This window comes from Periplaneta americana, chromosome 13, assembly GCF_040183065.1.
Source record: "Periplaneta americana isolate PAMFEO1 chromosome 13, P.americana_PAMFEO1_priV1, whole genome shotgun sequence".
NCBI lineage: Eukaryota > Metazoa > Arthropoda > Insecta > Blattodea > Blattidae > Periplaneta > Periplaneta americana.
In genome coordinates this window covers 38200937-38221622 of record NC_091129.1, presented here as the reverse complement: position 1 = coordinate 38221622, position 20686 = coordinate 38200937, and the positions used below count along the sequence as shown (strand labels likewise).

At 35.5% G+C, this 20686-nt stretch overlaps 1 protein-coding gene across 1 annotated transcript in view; it reads right to left on the bottom strand.

Annotated features, from left to right (window-relative positions):
* The window catches only part of LOC138711809 (alpha-tocopherol transfer protein-like), a 108661-nt gene that overhangs the window by 69389 nt on the left and 18586 nt on the right, over positions 1–20686 (bottom strand). The window contains exons 2-3 of the mRNA XM_069843059.1: positions 17572–17720; positions 7481–7649 (exon numbers count right to left, since the gene is read on the bottom strand). Coding sequence (XP_069699160.1) covers positions 7481–7649; positions 17572–17719 — 317 coding nt within the window. The 5' untranslated portion in view covers position 17720. The remainder of the gene's footprint in view (positions 1–7480; positions 7650–17571; positions 17721–20686) is intronic.

Below are 20686 nucleotides of genomic sequence, written 5' to 3'. Positions count from 1 at the left end.
ATTTTAAAACATCTTATCACATCGAATTTTGAAGATTTTGCAAGAGAATCATTGAAGTTACCTGTGAAAGAAGAAATATGGATATCAATTCGCCATTTATCAAGAAATTACTGTTTAGATAGTAAAGTAAACTTGCAGGACTGAACTAGATTTTGTACTAAGTTAGTATTAATGTATAAAAATCCCCATTCCATTTGTTTGCCATTTTATTGCGCTGAATGAAAGAAGATAGTCCACTGTTGCAAACACAATATTTCGTTGTGAAAGGTAGGCATATTTCCTAAAATAATTCATATTATAGTGTTTTTTTCAATGTCCCGCCTGTGACAAGTTTGTTTCTAGAAAAGCAGAGCTGGAAGTTGAAGTTAGTAAGTAAACATGTCCTCATTAACATTACGAATTCAGTGTTTTAGATTGGAACACAAAAATGTTTTCCAGTTTATTGTATATTTATCTTGTGTTCCAACCGTGACACATTTTATGGCGACATCTCTTTTCGCACATGAGTAAAACGATATTTGCTGACAGGATGCAGAACTTGCTCATAGAAGTTAAAAGAAAGTGTGGGAATCATAAAGAGAGGGAAAGGAAGAAAGACAAAATATGGAAGGAAAAATGAAAAGTAATAATGGTGCATTTCATTTAAAGCAGCAGTTCCCAAACTTTCTCGACTCGCGAACCCCTTCCACAAGGATCTGAGTTGGGGGAACCACTGACTTTTAAATATACACACATGCATAAAATATAATTCCAAGCAAAAGATCTAATAACCTTAAATTAACTTAACCCTTAACAGTTAAAACCTATAGTTACTCTAGTTACGGATTAAAAGTTACAAAACGTGTAGGCCTAGTTGCTATAATAAATACAATGTTTCATTGTAATTACTCACCTCTTCCTTGGAATTCAGTGAGAAGGTTGCGCCTGCTTTCCATGGCACAGAGCTTTGAAGTCAGGAACCACAGAAGTTGAATAAAGTCTCAAATCGCTTTCAGCACAAAGTCTGTTTCTATATTTATTTTTAAATAGGTATATGATGAAAACTATTTTTCACACAAATATGTGAATGAAAAGGGTAATAAAGACGTTATGGCTTTATTTGCTAACACTGGAAACGCCTTTAAACTCAACCAAAAACCAAATAATGACAAAGATTTATAACTTTTCTGTAACTGAAAATCAGTGGAAATTTAAAGAAGCGGCTCTTTTTCATCTACGCTTAATGAGGATTTTAAATTGTTGACTCTTCGAAGGGATTGCGAATCCAATTGGTTATTAATGGACATAGCAGGGAAATATTCTACGAAGGTTTTTCAAAGTCTCTTCAAATGTTCTTTAACCATGTTCTTGACATTTTCGTCCAAAGAAAGATGATTTTCCACCAGGAAGTCGTGAAGGATATCAAAGCACTCGGTTTGATTGCTATTGAAACACGTTTCCCAAAAATTAAGTTTTTTTAATGAATGATCAATGCGGTCTTGCACAAAATAAACGTTTATATTTGACCCTTGGAGAGATAAGTTAAAACTGTTAATCTTTTAGAAAATATGTGCCAAACAAGCTAAAGTCTGAAGCCAAGATCTTCCATGCACGTTGCTTGGTGAAAGGCATGGTTGGTGAGAAAAACGTAAACTTCGTCTTTAAGCCCATACAATCTGGAAATAGTTCTACCTCGAGATAGCCACTTAAACTTCAGTGTGAGACAATAAACACTTATAAATGCTTCCCATTTCCTCACAAAGCACTGCAAAGATGCGGGAATTTGTAGCGCGAGCCTTAATAAAATTAATTATTTTCACTGCATCGTCCAGCACACATTTCAAAACATCGGGCATGCGTTTAGAAACAAGAGCCTGTCTATGAATGCAACAGTGTGTCCAAGAATCGTTCGGCGCTACCGATTTCACTTTGGTAACAAACGCAGCATAACACCCTCTCATAGATTTCGCACCATCTGAACAAATGCCTACACAGCGGGTCCAATCTATTGAATTTTCGCTAAAGTATTTGTCGATTAACTTAAATATATCGCCTCCCTTAGTTCTCTCTTTTAAGGGTTTGCAGAATAGTAGCTCCTCTTCTACAGATTCCCCATTAATATAACGGACGAAGAGTAACAAAATGGCTACATTGGCAACATCAGTCGATTCATCAAATTGAATCGCAAAAGAAGGACTGGCACGAATTCTTTCCAAAATTTCATTTTCGACATAATTTTCCATGTCTTTAATCCGGCAGTTGATTGTATTGTTGGATAATGGTACTATATTGACTTTTTTTTTTTAAAGATTCTCCAAGCATACACTGTGCTATATCGTTAATACATGGCCGGACTACATCTTTAGCTATTGAATGAAGTTTTGCAGTTCTAGCAATTCTGTAGCTAACGCGATAACACGCTTCAAGTTACAAAAGCGCGGGCACGAAACGGAAGGCAGTAATAACGCGGCTGCAAGTGGTACTTCCAGAAGGCCACTAGATGGGAGAGGTGTATAGTTCTTCATATACTCTCACAAAAATCTACGCACAATTTGAAATATATCACATAGAATGTTGAGATATGCGAACAACAGGGAACCGCCCATTGCAGACTTTTAAAGGATGCGCACGGAGAATTAAATATGGCCGCTGGGTCTTTAAAAATGGCGGTACGTTAAAAAATGTAGTAGAAATAAATCGTCAATGAAGCAAAGATAATATTTATGAAAAAAAAAAAAACAAATTTCGATTTTTTTCCTTCAGAATTTGACCAAATTTTTATTAGTGTTCCCCCTTAAACCTGTAGCCGCTTCTAGGCAATGTTTTGGTGTCCAGACTTCGTTTTCTAGTGGTAAATAAAAAAGTTCTATTATCTGATGGCATAGGTTAGAGTCAGAATATATTTTTGTATTTTTGTGGAATGAAAGGAAGCTTGTTGGACGTTATGAAGCAGATGGGATTCTTCGGCAGATGATAGATGACAAGAATTGTGTCAATGATGCCACTTCAATGAAACATGCTCTAATCTTATAATTACTCCAGAAATTATTTCTGTCGTTGTCAAGGCAACAGAGTGCAATGAGGCTAACCCTAACAATATTCAGAAAGTTTGGAAGGAGATAAATGAAAAGAAATTAGAGGCTTATATAGCTTTGCTCATATCCTCAGTGATGGCAACCATATACGACAAAGTTTGCTGCAGACGTTTAGAATAAAACTGAAAAGGATCGTGCTTTCCTGGATAAAGTATGCTTCCACGTGTGTGGGAAAGTTAAGACATAATTGTCATATTTGGAGTAGTAAAAATTCTCATGAGGTTCTTGAGGTCAAGAAAATACTAACCAAAATTAAATGTGTGGTGTGCAGTAATGAAAAATAGGATAATAGGCACATTTTTCCTCGCAGAGAAAACACTGAGAGGAAGAAATTCTTTGGATATATTGGAAAATTACGCTGTGCCTCAAATACGTCTTGCAAGCATTTTCCAGAAAGACGGGGCTCCACCCACTTTTGCGGTCGAGGTGTGAGAATTTATTGATGAGAAGTTCCCTGATCGATGGATTGGAAGAGGGGCTGAACCAATCGCTTGACCTCCACGCTTCTTAGATATGACCCATTGGACTTTTTTCTATGGGGGTTTCAAGTGTACAGCACTCCTGTGGAGAACTTAGATCACTTGCGACGAAAGATTTGTCAAGCCATCGTCAGCGTCACATCGCAAATGTTGCTGAATACCTGGATGGAGGTGGAGTGGACATCTGCCGGGCCACTTGAGGTGCACATGTTGAAATGATTTGAAATGTATCGTAAATGGCATTACTTTCTCTATCAGACAACATTATTTTTTCATTAAATATTGCTTACTTTAAAATATATACTCTCTTCATATGTTAAACCTATAGGCCGGACACGATATACTTTTAGTAATTATTTTCATCTCTTAATAATAATAATAATAATAATAATAATAATAATAATAATAATAATAATAGTAATAATAATAATAATAATAATAATAAAATAATAATATTAATAATAATAATAATAATAAAATAATAATATTAATAATAATAATAATAATAATAATAATAATAATAATAATAATATTCATTTTAATATGTGCACTGGAAGGGGAAGGAAATGTTTCATATGTTTAATTTTTAATACATTTTCAACTTTTTTTTTAATCCGATAGGTAGGATAAACCTTGGTAATTTCGTGGCAGTGATTATTTCGTGATATTTTTCCTGGCTCTTTCGTGAATTAACGAATAGTCTTACGAGATTCAAATTCCCGCCAAGGGATTGCATATGTTGTCCGGTTTCCAGAAACATACAGCTATGCTTTGTGTGACTATTGTGGCTGCTTCAGTGAGCTTCATTGTTTGGAGAGAGCAAATTAGAGTCGATTTCTCAGGCGTACAAATTTTGTGAATGTTTATAATTATTAAAAGTAAGCATATGATATTTGGTATAATGATTTATTATATGTTAGTGAAAATTAACAAAATATTTTTGCAATTTTAGATAAATCTGTAGTCGCCATATAAGCTTAGCTTTACTGATAGAAATCTTAGCTGTTTGAGGCGACATTTTGTTGAGCATTAAACGTTACATTTTACACTATTTTAGAAATTGTATTACAATACGAATTTTAGAAATCTGAAGATAAGATGTGATAACAAAAAAGGGGGGCCCAATGGGTTCAGTGTAGCTTCTGTTTGTTTTTGTATCATGCTAAATGCCAAAGCACATATCGATGTCCCAGAACCAGACTGTTCCAAGTCCATTTAACTATTTTTTTTTCACAAGAGCTATTTTAAGCTCCTGACATTCAAAGCTTCATGAAACAATTTGGAATAGATTCTTAACAATCTTATAGAGAGAAATATTTACAATTTTGTTCGATTCATATATGCAGACAAGAACTGGAACATAATGAAACACAGATTTCTGTCTTATAAAACGTTGTACTTAGAACAGTCTGGTTCTGATCCATCGATATGAGAAACAAGATGTTTTCATGTGTTACGGATGCCAGAGTGACTCTGATGAAGATTGAGAGTTTTTGCATTGGCAGTATATGAGGGGCACTCCAAAAGTAATGCACAACATTTTTTTAAATATATTTTTTATTCTACACCTTTGCAATTTCTGGAGGTCATAGATACATCTTTCCCGCTTGAATTCAATTCTAATTTAAGTCGTTCCCGTCAGTGGCGCCATGATAGATTCCTTCAAGATGGCTGCTGTATTTGACATTCGTCAGAAGCAACATGCTGTTATCGAGTTCCTGTGCTGTGAGAATGAGACAGCGGGAAACATTCACGAGAGGTTGTAAAGAGTGTATGGAGACACAGCTGTCGATCGCAGTACGGTCAGTTGGTGGGCAAGCAGATTATCTGATGAAAGAGGGCACGCCAATATTCGGAATACTCGTCGCAACGGCACATCCTGCACTGAACGAAGTCCTGGCAATGTGGAGCGCGTTAACAACATGGTTGTGTCTGACAAACGAGTAACAATGAAAGAATTGTATTCCAAGTTGGAATAGGAGAAGCAAGTGTGTGCAGAATATTGAAACGGTTAAAGAAGATTTGTGCCAGGCGAGTTTCGAGGATCTTGACAAAAGTTATGGCTACTGTCTTTTTCCATTCAGAACGACTCTTGCTTGTGGACATCATGCCACACGGAATCACCATTAATTCTGACGTGTATTTGGAAATTCTCAAGAAACTTGAAGCTCGACTGAGTCGTGTTCGACCATATCGGGAGAAGCAGGATGTTCTGCTATTGCACGAAAACGCACGGCCACATGTCTGTCACAAGACCACAGACCAGATCAGAAAACTCGGATAGACAACACTGAAACAACAGCCTTACAGTCCTGATCTAGCACCATGCGATTACTGTCTCTTTGGTAAAATGAAGGATCCCTTCGCGGAACGAGGTTAGAAGATGACTCCCTCGTGCACGCTGCTAAAGAGTGGCTCAGACGTGTTGGTCCGCACTTTTACCGTGCTGGTCTACAGGCCCTCGTTTCTAAGTGGCGGGAGGCAGTTGTTGAAAAAGACGGGGATAATGTGGAAAAATTACATTTTGTTCTTAAAGGATATATCTACACTCTGTGAAAATAGCAAAGCTGTAGGATAAAAATGTAATTTTTAAACAAATGTTATGTATTAGTTATTGAGTTACTCTCGTAATATAGGCCATAGCAAAGTCCGTACTAAATATGTTCACCCTATCAGGGTAAAGAAGATCCCTTTTCAATTTCTATTTTTACATTGATTTCATTATTATCATGTGTTGATATCTTCCTATGAATATTAGCCGGAATTACTATGTTTGAAGTCTTGTAACAATAAATGATAATTCCATTTAACTTTAATAAATTTTTCCTCAATTCTGCTACCTCTCACAATATTATCAATGTAATATCACGAAATTACTAAGATTATCACGAAATAATCAACTTATTAGCTTAAGTTATAAAAGTAGTTTTTGGTAGTTGTTCAAGAACGTATCCAATCTTCTATGTTTCCAGATTTGTACAGCAAATTATGGTCTCTTAAATGAAAAAATCGGAATAAGGAAATATTTACACATTTGCATTTTAAATTAATTTTCATGAAATTACCGCGAAATTACCTAAGTTTACCCTAAAAGATTGAGCTGCAATCTGTTAATATTACTAAGGAAAAGGGGATGCAAAATTTCATCCAATTATCTAAAAGGTTGTGGAAAATATTATTGAAATTTGAAGAAAATACAGTTTTGACAAAGTTAGAGGTAAACTTACAGATTGGTGGATGGTATTGTGTTTGCATGGCAGGATATTTTAATTCATAAATTGATAAGCTTAATATATATCTTAAACCTATTTTTACCGATCTGAAACTTAAAGTTCATACCAATTACTATAAGCAGAATAAAATATGAATTATATGACCTTAGAATGTGTACCGGTATTTAAAAAAATGAACGATGCAGATAACTCCCTGGTATAGAGTCTGCCTGGTAGGACATTTTATTGCATAACTTGGAAAATTTTATAGGTAACTCATAGCTTTATATTCGTGAAAGATTAATTTCATATTATATTAATGTAAGCCCTTAGGAAAAATGAAAAATGAATTTCTTTTCGCCCTCGAAGATATATTTACGCACATAAATAATCGGTGTCAAAAGACAGACAGAGAGAAAGCATGCGAAAAAAAAAACAACATTTTTTCGGTCTATTATGTTGCAAATGTGAATTCTGCGACTATTTAAAAATATATTTTTAGCTTCGTCATAAATTTTCGTATGACTTAAGCTTAAGAAATTTCGTAACATCTCATTTCCTCTGCTGTACTGTAGGCCCATGTAACTTGTAAATTTTTCCGTACTTTAAATTTCAAAACTAAATAATGTTGCTGTTGTGATATACAAATGGCTCGGTTTGTACATTAAGAGATAAGTCTTGCATTAACATATAACAAAACTAGGATCCCACTTACCCTAATTTACTGATAGTTTTAAACCACTTGCTCTGTATGTTATAATCCGACATCATTTCAGGCGAGAAAGACTTAAGCGTGTAGTACATGTCTATGGACTGCTTGGTTCTCTCCATGCTGTTCTTGCAGCGTATCAACCACCGTTCTAACCGGGCCTCATGTAAACTGCCTAAAGACAAAGAAAATGCAATCGAATAAGAAGAAAGTTTGATCACCTCTGTGCACTGTGTGATTTATGCCTCTAAGTCGGAATGCGTACCATGAAAATTCAGTTATTGTTATTATATTCAGATGTTTGCTCAGAGTTGATTTGTGTGATATTACATTCTATACTCCGTGTCTATAATCTGTAGAGTATAGGAAAGAAGTTCTCTATGCAAGTGGTGAGTGGAGGGAGGCAGGACCGCTCTGGGGCAGGTATTGCCTGGAGGGATCGAGTGACTGCAGAATGGGGATCATTTCTATCTGTACTCAACTGCAGTTAAAAGTCACACTTTCAATTGATACTGTATTATCTTCTGCCATGCGCATCTTACCCCTCAGCGGCCGCGAGTCTATACTGTCCGAAATACACTAACGTACAACTAGACTCCGCCCAATCGCTTCTCTTCCTCTCCACCCAAATGCGCCGACTAATTTTACAGATTCCTGGCACGGACTATAGATAGATAGTGAATCGGGGGGAGATGACTATCGGGGGAAGATTTTTATTTCTTTGTAGTTTCACATTTTTTAGAAGAGAACGCCACGTGCATGCCTTCTTGATCACTGAGACAGTTGAATGTCTGTAGAGTGGAAGCCAACTCATTTTGCCACGTGTTCTTGTTGTGAGAAGAAGAAGAGCAAGAAAACAGCTCATCTTTCTCCTATAAAATAATTGCAAAGGTATGTTAAAATGTTAATACATCCTTGAATTCGTAATAACTGCCAAACCTTTGCAAGGGATATTGTAGTAAAGGTTCTAAAGTTTGTATTGTTAACAACCAACGACCATGTTCCGCCATCTTAGGTTGCGTCACAGCACTAGACATCTTACCTCGATACTTGGGGAAGATGATCACTTTTTTCGGGGTAAGATCGCAAATTGTTAGAAGAGTTTTATTTTTTGTTTTATTGCAGGGAATGTGTAAACATTACATAAGATCCTCCGATAGAAATCAGTGGATTGAGGACATTCTTCTACTTGCGATGGAACACGTTATAACAGGAAATATGAAATGTTTTAGAGCATCGCAAGCACACAGGATTTCTTACCGTACCCTTAAAGGCCTCCTAAAATAGAATGATAACAAAAAAATGTACTGGATTGAATTCATTGTGTGCAAGAACTGATTTGAAGAATCTTGCATACGGCATTAAAATATGTGCAATGACTGTGTGCCTAAGTAATAATAAACGTTTGAGAAAGTGTCCATGAGCTTTAGAAAAAGTCAATTTTGTTATATACATGTATCAAACTAAGTTCAGGTAAAATACATTTATCAGTAAATGTGTTAATTACATTTGCCATCTTACCCAACTATCGGGGAAAGATGCCTACAATGCAGGTAAAAATAAACCTGTATTTATAAACAAGGTAATTGATTTTTTCTGTTTTGTATCAAAAATATAGTTTCAAAATACCTTCCAGACATATGAAATTCAAAACTAAATGAACAGTATCTTAAATTTTCAATCAAAGAAAAAGTGAGGCATCTTCCCCCGCTCCATTCTAATTTAGATAGCACAATAAAAATGAAACAAAATCGATTTCTTAAAATAAAGCAATAACTTTCATTAACTTACATGTTATAGAAATAGAACAAGAATACGAAGTAGATAGAAATTTGAGCGGAAAATAGACGAAATGATAAAGAATAAAACAAACCAATAATGGAGACAAAAAATGCATTAATAGAGGATAATATACAGAGTAAAATATAGGGGAAATAGAGGACAAAATGGAGAAGAAAATAAACAACAAATTAGAGAAGAAAGCAAAGGGTTAATAGACAGAAAATACAGGTGAAAAACAAAGGAAAATGCAGGCAAAAGAGATAAGAAAATAAAGCAAAGAATACACAAGATATTATAAACAAAATAGCGAAGAAAACAGAGTAAAAAATAGATGCAAAAATAGAGAAAATAGAGATGAAAACATTTGGGAAAAAAGAGGGGGGAAATAAAGGACAAAATAGGAGAGAAAATAAGAGCAGAAAATGCATGCGAAAATACAGGAGTAGACACAGAGGAAAAAATTAGAAATTACAGGTACAACAATTGAAAATTACACGCAAAATAGAAGACAAAATACTAGGGAAAGAGCAAAAATAAAGGAATAAATAAATGGGAAAATAGAATGGAAACCAGATGCGATAATAAAGGAGACACGGGAAAATACAGCACATAATACAAGAGAAACTAGAGGGGACATTTCAGGGAAAATTAAGAACAAAATAAAGCAGAAATTCAAGGAAAAATAGACGGTACACAAAGGAGGCATTACAGGAGAAATAAATGAAAATAGAGGAGATAACAAAGGAAAATAGAGTTCAAAATAAAGAGGAAACAGACGACAAATACAATATGCAGAAAAAACACACTGCAAAATAGAGGACAAAATAGACGGGAAACCAGAACACAAAAGAGGCAAAATACTCGAGGACATATCGCACAAAATTGACGAGAATATACACGAGAAATAGAGAATGCTGAAAAGTGCGATCTTGTGCGTTTGCACACATCGTATATCTTCGGATTATGGACTGGCGAGTTTGGTGGAATAGTCGACTGTTTCTTAAATTACCCGCGAAGGTGCTGAAATACTGGAAATGAGTTACACTTTCCATTTAATGAAATCGAAGTAGACCAGGTTCTTCCATGTATCCTGAGAGGAAGAATTCCATAGCCATTAGATATGGCGATCGTGGAGGTCAAGCAATGGTTGCTCCTCGTATCGATCGCCTGCTACCAGAATTATGTCTGTTGGCTAGAAATGACCTACCTCTAATAGACGTCGGTTGATGCCAACAAACGTTGCTCGACTTGGGATGTGTCTGCGAGGAAACCATTCACGGTACACTCTTCTTTTTGCACTGTAGACCATGTGCATTCTACATGAAAATGCTTCATGTATGGTAACTATCCGTGCTGATTCTGTGTTTGGTCATGATGTGTACGTTTAGTGTATGATTTTTCTCCCTTGTAGGATACAGTTTATTGGTGGTGGATTTAAACTCCATCAAGGAACCAAGAACTGGGCTCCTATAACCATAATTACAATTTTCTAGCCTATGGTTTCCTATAGCCTACGAAATTGTTTCTTTAGGTCTATTCTCGCAAATCACAGAGACATGCAACATACTTTTATTATTCTACAACCTGTATGTAGAATATGTCATATCCTTAACTTTGTTTATGTACAGAGTAGTCCAAAAATGTGTACACCGTTTAATTTCCAATAACTTCCAAATTAATTGACGGAACGGTCTCATTTTCGGTGAAAGTGTAGCTTAATGTTCAAAGTACTGAAATCAGTGTAGGTGTTCGAACAGCTATTAACATCCATCACAGCGCCGAACTGCTGCACGAACTACCGATTGTAACGTGTCCAGTTTATATCTGCACGTGAACGTATGATGGATTCTCGTAGCTCATCGAATGTGCGTGGCTTTTCTCGATAAACGACGTCTTTTAGTGTCCCTCCATATGTTAAAGTCCAGAGGTGTTAGATTTGGGGAAGGTGGCAGTACCTCTTCACCTATTCATTGTGTGGGTAGATTTTCGTTGAGGTACCTCCTGGCAAGATTATGGTAGTGGAGTCGAGCACGATCTTGTTGAAAGTAAAAGCTTTCGTATCTATACAATTGTTGTAACACAGCAAGGGAGTTCGTTCGACTTAGTGTTGCAGATCGTCCATAACGTTGTTTGTGCACATCTTTAACCCAGCCTTTGGCTTCAGATTTTTCTCGAATATGTGCAATTGTTATAAGTGTCGGTGGTTGTGTTGGAAACTCATTTTGCCATTGGTGTTAAACCTCATTAATACCACTTCAAAATTGCCTTCCTTTCATCGAATATCAGCCATATTTACTCACGTAATTAACAACGGCGACATTGTTGTCTAACCTACAAAAAAAAAAACAAAACAACGCTTAAGTGGAGACTGCGATCTAACAGAGCAACCCATTACTGCATAAGGTTATTAATGACTTGAAAAATGCGTTTCTGAGTTAAAGTTTGCTATTTGGTGACTTAAGAATGCTTTCCTACCATTTTTAACTTTATTTACCTTCTGGGATAAAAATTAAGGACCATCCCATAAATAGGACGATATGCATAATGGTCAATGATACAGAAGTTGAATAGAATAACCCCTTTTGGTAGTTCAAAAAGTAATTATACATGTACATGGTAGAATCAGTGGTTCAAGTGTCCTTCTCACACAAGCCTACGCATTGTACAACACTATTGTGTGTGGTAAGGGTAGAAACATTTAGGGTGGAGTCCAATTTGACCCTTGCTGCAGATAAACTTTGCTTTCACTATACAATTAGCACACCTTCGCCGAGTTTCATTTTCAACTGGCCAGTGGTATTGACCATCCAATCTTATGTCTCCTGTTGGAATGGGAACAATTTTTCCTTAGTGAGAACTAACCCCATGCCTTTTCAGTACTGTAAGAGCCAGGACACGGAAAAAGTTGAGGAGCGGTTCTGAAGAATTTTGAGGCATCATTTTTCTGTACAGAAACCAAGTATTTACTACGGCAACATAAAGAAAATAAGCGAAGATGGACCACCACTCTGTTGTTGCCCCTGTTGCTAACATTGGTACTGCCAACGCTGGTACTGCTGTTTCTATGCTAACGCTGGTATTGCTGTTGCTGCTAGTGACGTTGCTGCTATTGCTGCTGCTAGTGCTAATGCTGATGGTGGGGATTGTAAAAACATCCGTAGCCCTACAGCCTATGAAGGGCCAAGACCGACCAGCCGGCTGCTGGCCTCACGTCCACATGCCGAAACAAAGGTGGACAATCATCCAACCAGAATGGCTTTATGGTGTGGTTAGCACGATGAGTCCCCCCCAGCTGTTACAGCTGATCTCCGAAACCAGATTTTCGCTACCTATCGTAGCTCCAAAAGTGCATGATGATGCAGGGTGGGCACGTTCCCATACACTGTCCGAAATTTCATGAGAAAATTTCTTCCCCCACGAGGAATCGAACCAGGGTGCATTCCATAGATGTAGTACTACGATGGCATTCTAGCCTGGAATTACCTCCCCCTTCTTGGAAATTTTCATATATTAGCTTCCTTCTTTTCGGATGGCAATAACTTGTGCGAGAAACCTCAGCTTCATTTTTGTCTAATGTACTTTCAAAATCATTTGTTGCAGCTTTTATGTTAGAAGATTCTGGCATACTTTCATCAACAATGTCATCTTCATTATCATCATTACATTTTTTTTGTAATTGCGCTCTACTGCCAAGATTATTCAAATTAGCCTCATGCTCGTCGTCCGATTTGTCACTGTCTTTACCTGTATCATGGGAAACTTCTGGAAGGGTCACATATATAAGACTCTCACTATTATTATTTTGGTTTTCCATTGACCCCAGAATTTCACTCACGGTTAGACTTGAAATAAAACAATGTAATGGAAACCATATACATATTATAAAGAATAATACAGGAGTGCACACGGCATGGCGTCCTATTTTTAGGACGGCACTTTATTTCACCTTGTACCTAGCAACATATAAGAAAATTTTATTGTTGTTATATACCACATGAAAACTGAAGTAGTCAACTCATTATGCGAAAATAAAAATCAGATTTCTGTATCACCATTACAGAGTAACTAAGAATGAACATGCCCGCGGTGCGTCACAAAATACTGTTTTCCTGCCATCTTGTCAAAAATTAGCTGGTATGAACAAATGTTCTCGCGGAATTCAAAACCTGCAACACCATATTACAATGTAAGAATTTAGCTTCTAAACTATGCCTCCAACTGTACTAAACAAGAAAAAATTCCATAGAAATCAGTATTCTACGCACATCCTATTTTTAGGACGCTATGCAGTAATGGATACTATTAAACTACAAAAAATGAGACGTTTCCGTCAATTAAATTGAAAGTTATGGGCAACTAAACAGTATATATATTTTTTGGGCCACTCTGTATATGTAATGTTTGTTTCCCCCCCCCCCCCTATTTTTACATCTTGGATATAATATAATTAGAGTTAAGTGTTTAATCACAGTTCTGATTATTATTATACATTTTTTCTTCTATCCAGTTTTCATTATTGGTCACAGCCGACCTCAAGCATTTTGCTTTTTCGGGTGTGATCTAGTTACAATTTTATTTATACAACAATTTGTAATATGTATTTGAATATGAGATTGGTAAGGAATCTTGAATTTTCAAGGATATTCATACACGAGTATTACAATAGTATTGTAAAATCTTGTTTATGTATATTATAATTCTTGCTTGCAATAATAAACAATCCTATCTTAAAGAATAAAAAAAAATAATTATGACACCTAACCTATTCATTTAAAATTTGTTTCATTGCCATTTTTGTATATTTTTGTGCGGCTTTACTTTGTTTACAGTGTCACTTTTCTTCTCATTTCTATTATTGTAATTATATTTCTGGTGGTGTGGAAGAGAAGGTCTTATGGCCTTAACTGCGCCAGAATAAATAAATAAATAAATAAAATTAATAAATTAAATAAATAAATAACATATAATACACTTTACATATTATTTTGCGTATAATACGTCTTACCCTGCACCGAATATGGAGATCAGTTCGGGATCCGTGTTGAAACAGAGAAGCACAGAATTTCAAATGTATGCTCTAACATTATGAACCACACCCGAATGCTGAAGTTATTAGTAATTAAACCATAATCCAATTCAATTGTGTCACCTCACTCAGTGACGTCATCTCCCCTCGGTACGGACATGAGGGCGTGGAATTTATGTATAAAATTAGCTTTGCCGCGCGGTCTCTCTCATTAATATTTCAGCATCGAGAGAAGCTGCAGGTCTGTGTGAACACTCGTTTGATTTATAATCGCCAGTTCTTCAGTAGTAAAACGATAATACACAAGTAGAATACTCGTACACTTTGAGTGAATCTTAGTGAAAAATTTTATTTATTGTGCTCGAAGCAACAGAGGGCTATAAAATGGTCTAATATGCACATTTACGAAGAAAACGATAAGCGAATTCCAAAATTGTATGCATATCAATCAGCCAGAAAATAAATCTTGCAAGACTCGGAACTGCTATTCTGAGAAGTTATAATGCTACTTAGTGTGTACAAAAAGGATCAGAATTTCAAATTGTGGGTTTTTAGTGAAAATAAAGCTGAAATTGATCGTTTAAATAATTAAATTTATAAATTAGAAAAAAAACAAAAATAATCTTAGTCGTTATGGTACTTTATTTTAAACTTCATGACGATCTAGAAGAAAACCCTGACAACGCTTTTTCGTTCGTTTTAGCATTCAGATTATTGTATTGTATTTCTGTTATGTGAAGAATTTTAGATAAGAGCGCAAATAGCCATAGTAGCTGACGCGCCCTTTTTAAACCCCACTAACTAACTGACTGACTGACTTACTGACTAACACTAGAAGAATAGTGAATATAACTGTTCATTCTTTGGGCAGTAAGCTGAAACCTAGCTAGTTAGATACTTCTTTCGTAATTCTGTCATCTTCGTAATACGTTATATATATATATATATATATATATATATATATGTTATGCCCCAGGGCTAAAGAACGCCCTGTAGCATGATTTCCCGCGGAGTATTAAATTTGAAACAGGAATAGTGTCAGCGGAATACACGGTCTTGAGATGCTTAGCCAGCGGTATAGAGTTTTGCCGGACGTGTGGTAAATCAGTGTCTTACGCCTCAGATCATTGCTGGACTAGACGGATTGGTCCAGTAGAACAAAGCATGCATTTTAATTAGTTAAAATTATATCACGCATTGTTCGAACTCTTTTCTTGCGCGTAATCTCATTAGAGCGACTTATCACTATAATGCACTAAATCAAAATTAAATGTAGAGATGTTTGATTAAGACGACATTTGTAAGCACGTGAAATCAAAAGTGCCTGTAAGCCCATCTTACCTCGTGGATGGCGTGGTCGGTACCCCGAGCGAGAAACGGTTAACGAAACATAAAAAATGTTGGTGAGGAGATTTTGCAGTTAGTTAGTGAAGACTGCTGGCAGAAAGGGTGAATTTGAGAGACTTGGAAGCAGCATGGCGTCGTCCGATGTAAGTAATTTTGTAAATATAGAATAAATCAAGTAGAGTTTACAATATTGCAATCATTTCAGACTTAGTTTAGTGATCATGTAGTTTTCATATAGTATCCTGAGAGTTTCAGATCTTCCAGTAAAATCGTTTTCCATTGTTGTGTACAATGGTGTGTCAGAAATCCTGATGAGAAAGAGCAGAAGTCGAACGCAGTAGCCATCCGGCTAGCAAACAGTGCGACCTATGTGACGGTCGCACAACATCTATATAATGCTGTCTATTCATCTACTAGTCAGATCAATTGTATTATTCCTTAATGCAGGGTTTCCCGTGTTCGCGCAGTCCCTAGGAGTGTGTCGCGAAATTTTGGAATTGGAAAATAAATTTTATGTCGTCCAGAAAGTCTCATTACAATGTATTTTGTATTTTTTTTTCGAACGAAGTCTTTGATATGGTACATTTTATTTTAAGACAGACTTTACCAATGCTCAGTTTAATTTTTCTTCCTGGCGATATTTCCAATGAAAGTAAACAGCTGCAAGAAAGCTTAGTAAGTCGTTTAACTCTCCCCACTTAGTAATAATCAGAGTCTAGAATATTTAGAACAGATAGTGAGATTATTTTATCAAAAGTACTTTATTTAGATTTTTATGGTTAAGTTTTTAATTCAAAAAACACAATCTGAATGAAGTTCTGAGTTAGATGACAGCAGTTCTGATTCAAATAATGTGAGCGAAAGTTCCCTTCCGGGTTCCCAAATACGTACTGCGTTTCATAAATATTATAGTGATGAATACTTGCAATATGGTTTTACATGGCGTGGAGATTAATATAAACAAAATCCCGAATGTCTTATATGCGGAAATATTTTGTCAAAACAGTCGATGGTGCCGAATAAACTAAAATGGCATTTAGAAGCGTTGTTTTCAACGTCATACTTATGTGAATCAGCATTTTCTATCATGAAATAGTAAACTCTAAACAAAGTAACAGACTGCTGCATCTTGAAGATGATTTATGTGTTGACCTGTCAATCATAAGGCCACGTTTATGGAAACTCTATGCAACCCACCAAGCGCAGACTTCACATTAATTTAAATAGGTACATTTCCAAAAACTATAATAAAAATATTTTATCGGACATACAGCACAGACAGGTTGAGGTTTTTGACACATACTTTTTTTTTCTAATGCCACTCAAGTTGCTGCTTGTTTTTTTTTTTTTTTTTTGATTGCGTGTTAAAAACGACCTACTTAAAATACTGAATGTCCGACACTACACAGAGATTGTTATAAATGCTATTTTCTAGCGGAACACTCTGGAACGGCATTCTGGTACATTTTTGTTAGATTTTTCATCATAGAACCGAAATGTCTGTCAATAATTATTTTTTTAATATAATTTTTCTTTGAATTTCGATTAGACCTCGAAAGTCTTAGTTGGACGAAAAGGAGGTTGAAAACTACAAAATTCCCGTGCAGTGAACAGTAATCATCTCCCCGTCCACTATAAAATATTCTACACAGAGTTCCACCACCTTTTTCTCCAGAAGAAAAGCACTGGTTATTATTATATCACTATTTTTAATAAAAACAAATAGGTGTGTCGCGATATCGTGAGCGTTCAGTCAAGTGTGTCGTTAGTCAAAAAAGGTTGGGAACCACTGCCTTAATGGACGATTTTTATTTGCTGTTGACGACTTAACTCTCGTTGAGTCACGTAAATCTCCAGCGAGAGCTACGTTAGGATGGACCTGGTGCTCAAATGGATATTTTCTAGACCCCTCTTCCCATGGAAAGTAACGTAAATTACTCACCTTCTTCTTTTGGTAGATGTGGCTGTAACTGTAACCAGTCCTTCAACATTTCCACTGCTTCTTTAATACTTCTTTGATCAAGTCCATATTCTGCCCATATTTTCTCTATAGTCTCTCTTTTGGGAAACCCAAGCTCCTTCGCCATCATTCTGAAAATATAAATGTCCCTAATTACTTATTAGTTTATTGCATGTTATTTCCAGTTTAATAGGTTGCATAACAACGGACTGGAAAGGCAAACGTGAAAATGGAATCTAAAAGTTATGTTATTTTCAGTCTTCTTATTTACAATATTTGTTCCCATGAATAAACTCGTTCCAATCCTCTTTCACAATAGCCCTGCCAAGACTCTGGAATTCGCTACCAGCTAGCATCGGGACCGTCGAAATAAAATTGAATTCAAACGCAACTTACTAGGCACTTGGTTAGTAATTCATTTCTTGTAAATAGTTTCCTTAATGTATCACAAAATATTTCAATATCCAGTAATTTCATCACTATAGAATTTTTTTATTCTAGGCTTAATTTGTAATTCAGTAAATATAAAATATTCTTAGTTTTTCTATGATAAATTATCTAGCTTTAATTAGACAGGTAATCTTTCGTACTTTGATTTTTATTGTAATTGTAATTGTAAATGTAATACTAGTTGTAATTTTATTTGTAATTGTAATTGTAAATTTAATATTAATTGTAATTTTATTCTTCATATTATAGTTGGAATCTCCTGGTAGAGGGGCAGAGAAGGCCTGACGGCCTTATCTCTACCAGGTTAAATAAATAAATACTACTAAATAAATACTATTACTACTAAACTGTATGCAACTTGACCTGTCTGTCGAGATTTTCGTTCCAGAAGTTTCTGAATTTTTTTAATTCATTCCATACACGAGACGGACGTGGATTAGAACGAATCTAAGTCTCTGAGACAACAGAAGATTTCAGATTAATAACGGAAAGACTTGAATTTTATGTGGATTCTACATTATTCCCTGCCTATACACGACTGATGCTGCTGTATAGTCTGACATACTTCGTATGTTAAAAACCGAGACTGGGTGTCGCGCCATATCGATACAGTACTAAGTTGCCAACATACAAAATTATACTGTTCACTAAGGTGTATTAATGAATTTTTCGTGTTACAGAAAGAAATTTTGGATATACAAATATAGAATTTATGAAAATAATGAAAGACATTCTCTATTTCGAATTAAACAGACTCTGCTCTTTCTTTACAAAAGTCACAGTTGGCAAGTGTGCGAATTACACTGTGATTCGTCTAGCTCTTCGTCATAGAAGAGCTACTTATTCATAATCTATCAGATAATTAATGGTTCTTTGTTAGTTTTTGTATATATAGGATGTAGGGTGTATGTTGTACTAATAGGTCTATTTAATTATTGTTTGTGGACATGTATAATGCAAGCGCTAACATAATAGATTAATCTATACAAAGCGATGCAAAATTACTTCACCTTGATTCATTCTTCAGAGGAAGTGCACATATACAATTGTAGTTAATAATACATTTAGTTATTTTGTTTGTGTAGATGGATTTTAGATGTTTTACCCCTTTTGATACCGGTACGTCTTTGTTCATGGAGGTCGAGACTTTTTATCCTCATAGAACTATACAAGTCATTCGCGTTTCTATAAAAGTAATTCTCAACGTATTGATATTTAATTTATTAAATTCCTTAATATCCAATAGATTGGCAATGAGTGTTTTTTTTTACATATTACGTCATCTTTAGCCAATTTTAATGGTAATATAAATGTGGACATTGTCATGTTGTTTCTTTTTGTGTTTGGTTGCTTCATAGCGTGAAGGCTATTTCAATTACAAAATAAAACGAAATATTTATAAAAAAAAACTGTAGTTTATTCTTTGACATCCCCAGAAACCACTTAATGTTCGATCGGCAGTAAGAGATGTTCCTTATGGATCTTTAACCACTTGGAATATATTGGTGTTAGTGGTTGGTAATATGCCCCAGTACATGTTCAGAAATATCTTCATCAGGAAAAGATTATTAGATTTTCCGCCGCCTTTCATAACTATAGTCCGTAATTTTAAGAATTGGAATTAAGAAAAAGCAGGTGAGACTTTAAAACAACTGTTTGCTACTATTGGATGAGAAACAAGAAGTTGTTTCATGTTCAGAGTATGATCATAGTAGTCTCTTCAGTAGCCCATTCCGATCTAATGAATCTTATATCATTCTAATATTTAACGCATAATCTAGTGAATTAATACTATTTCTTCCGTAAATGTTTTCTTCCAGTCCGCTTCCGTTGATCCAGAAATGATTCTGGATGTCACTGTAACAAAGAATCACGGGTTGAAATCCAACTGACAAGGGGGACTCACCATGTGATAATGGACTTCCACAACGAATCTTCCCCCATACGTTTCACTTGAAATACGAAATCTCCCCATTAATTTCTACATCCGAAGAAGGCCTAGCCTTCGAGATATCATTTTTCAAAATAATCACTTGACACTCATATACATATCTCCATTGCCATCTTGAGGAAGAAAATGTTAGAGCTCCAAACATTTATGCATTGCCCTAAAAATCAGGGAAGATTATGAAAACTCATCTCTTCAATTTGTTGCAAGAAGTATAATTTCCATCCTGTCAGAGGTCATAGCATTTTTTGGTAGGCTCGTGGGCCAGTTACCGAGGTAGACAGGCTAGAGAAAGAATAACTTCAGAAGGTAAAACGGTGAAAGTGTTAATTCCAGAGCACACAACTCCAATTATTGTTCAGACTCTTAACGTCTATGCTTTTAGGCCTCAGAAATATGTCATTCAAAAGTTCTCTCATAGTCTTTGTTGCTTGGCACGAATATTATATTGCATCAGAGAGATAATTATAATAATGTAATAAAGTTGCGGTCCATAAGATACAATCAGTTTTCTTCTCCTAGATATTATATGAATATGTTTAAATATGGCTGGCATAAAGCCGGGTATCTTGACAACAAATCTGATAAATTCGTCACTCCTGTAGAATTGTGTTTTCACTTTGATGTACAGAACTGCTCTAAAGCTGTGAGAAACGTATTTTTCTGCAATAATCGTGATGCAGTTTCACTGTGTTTTGA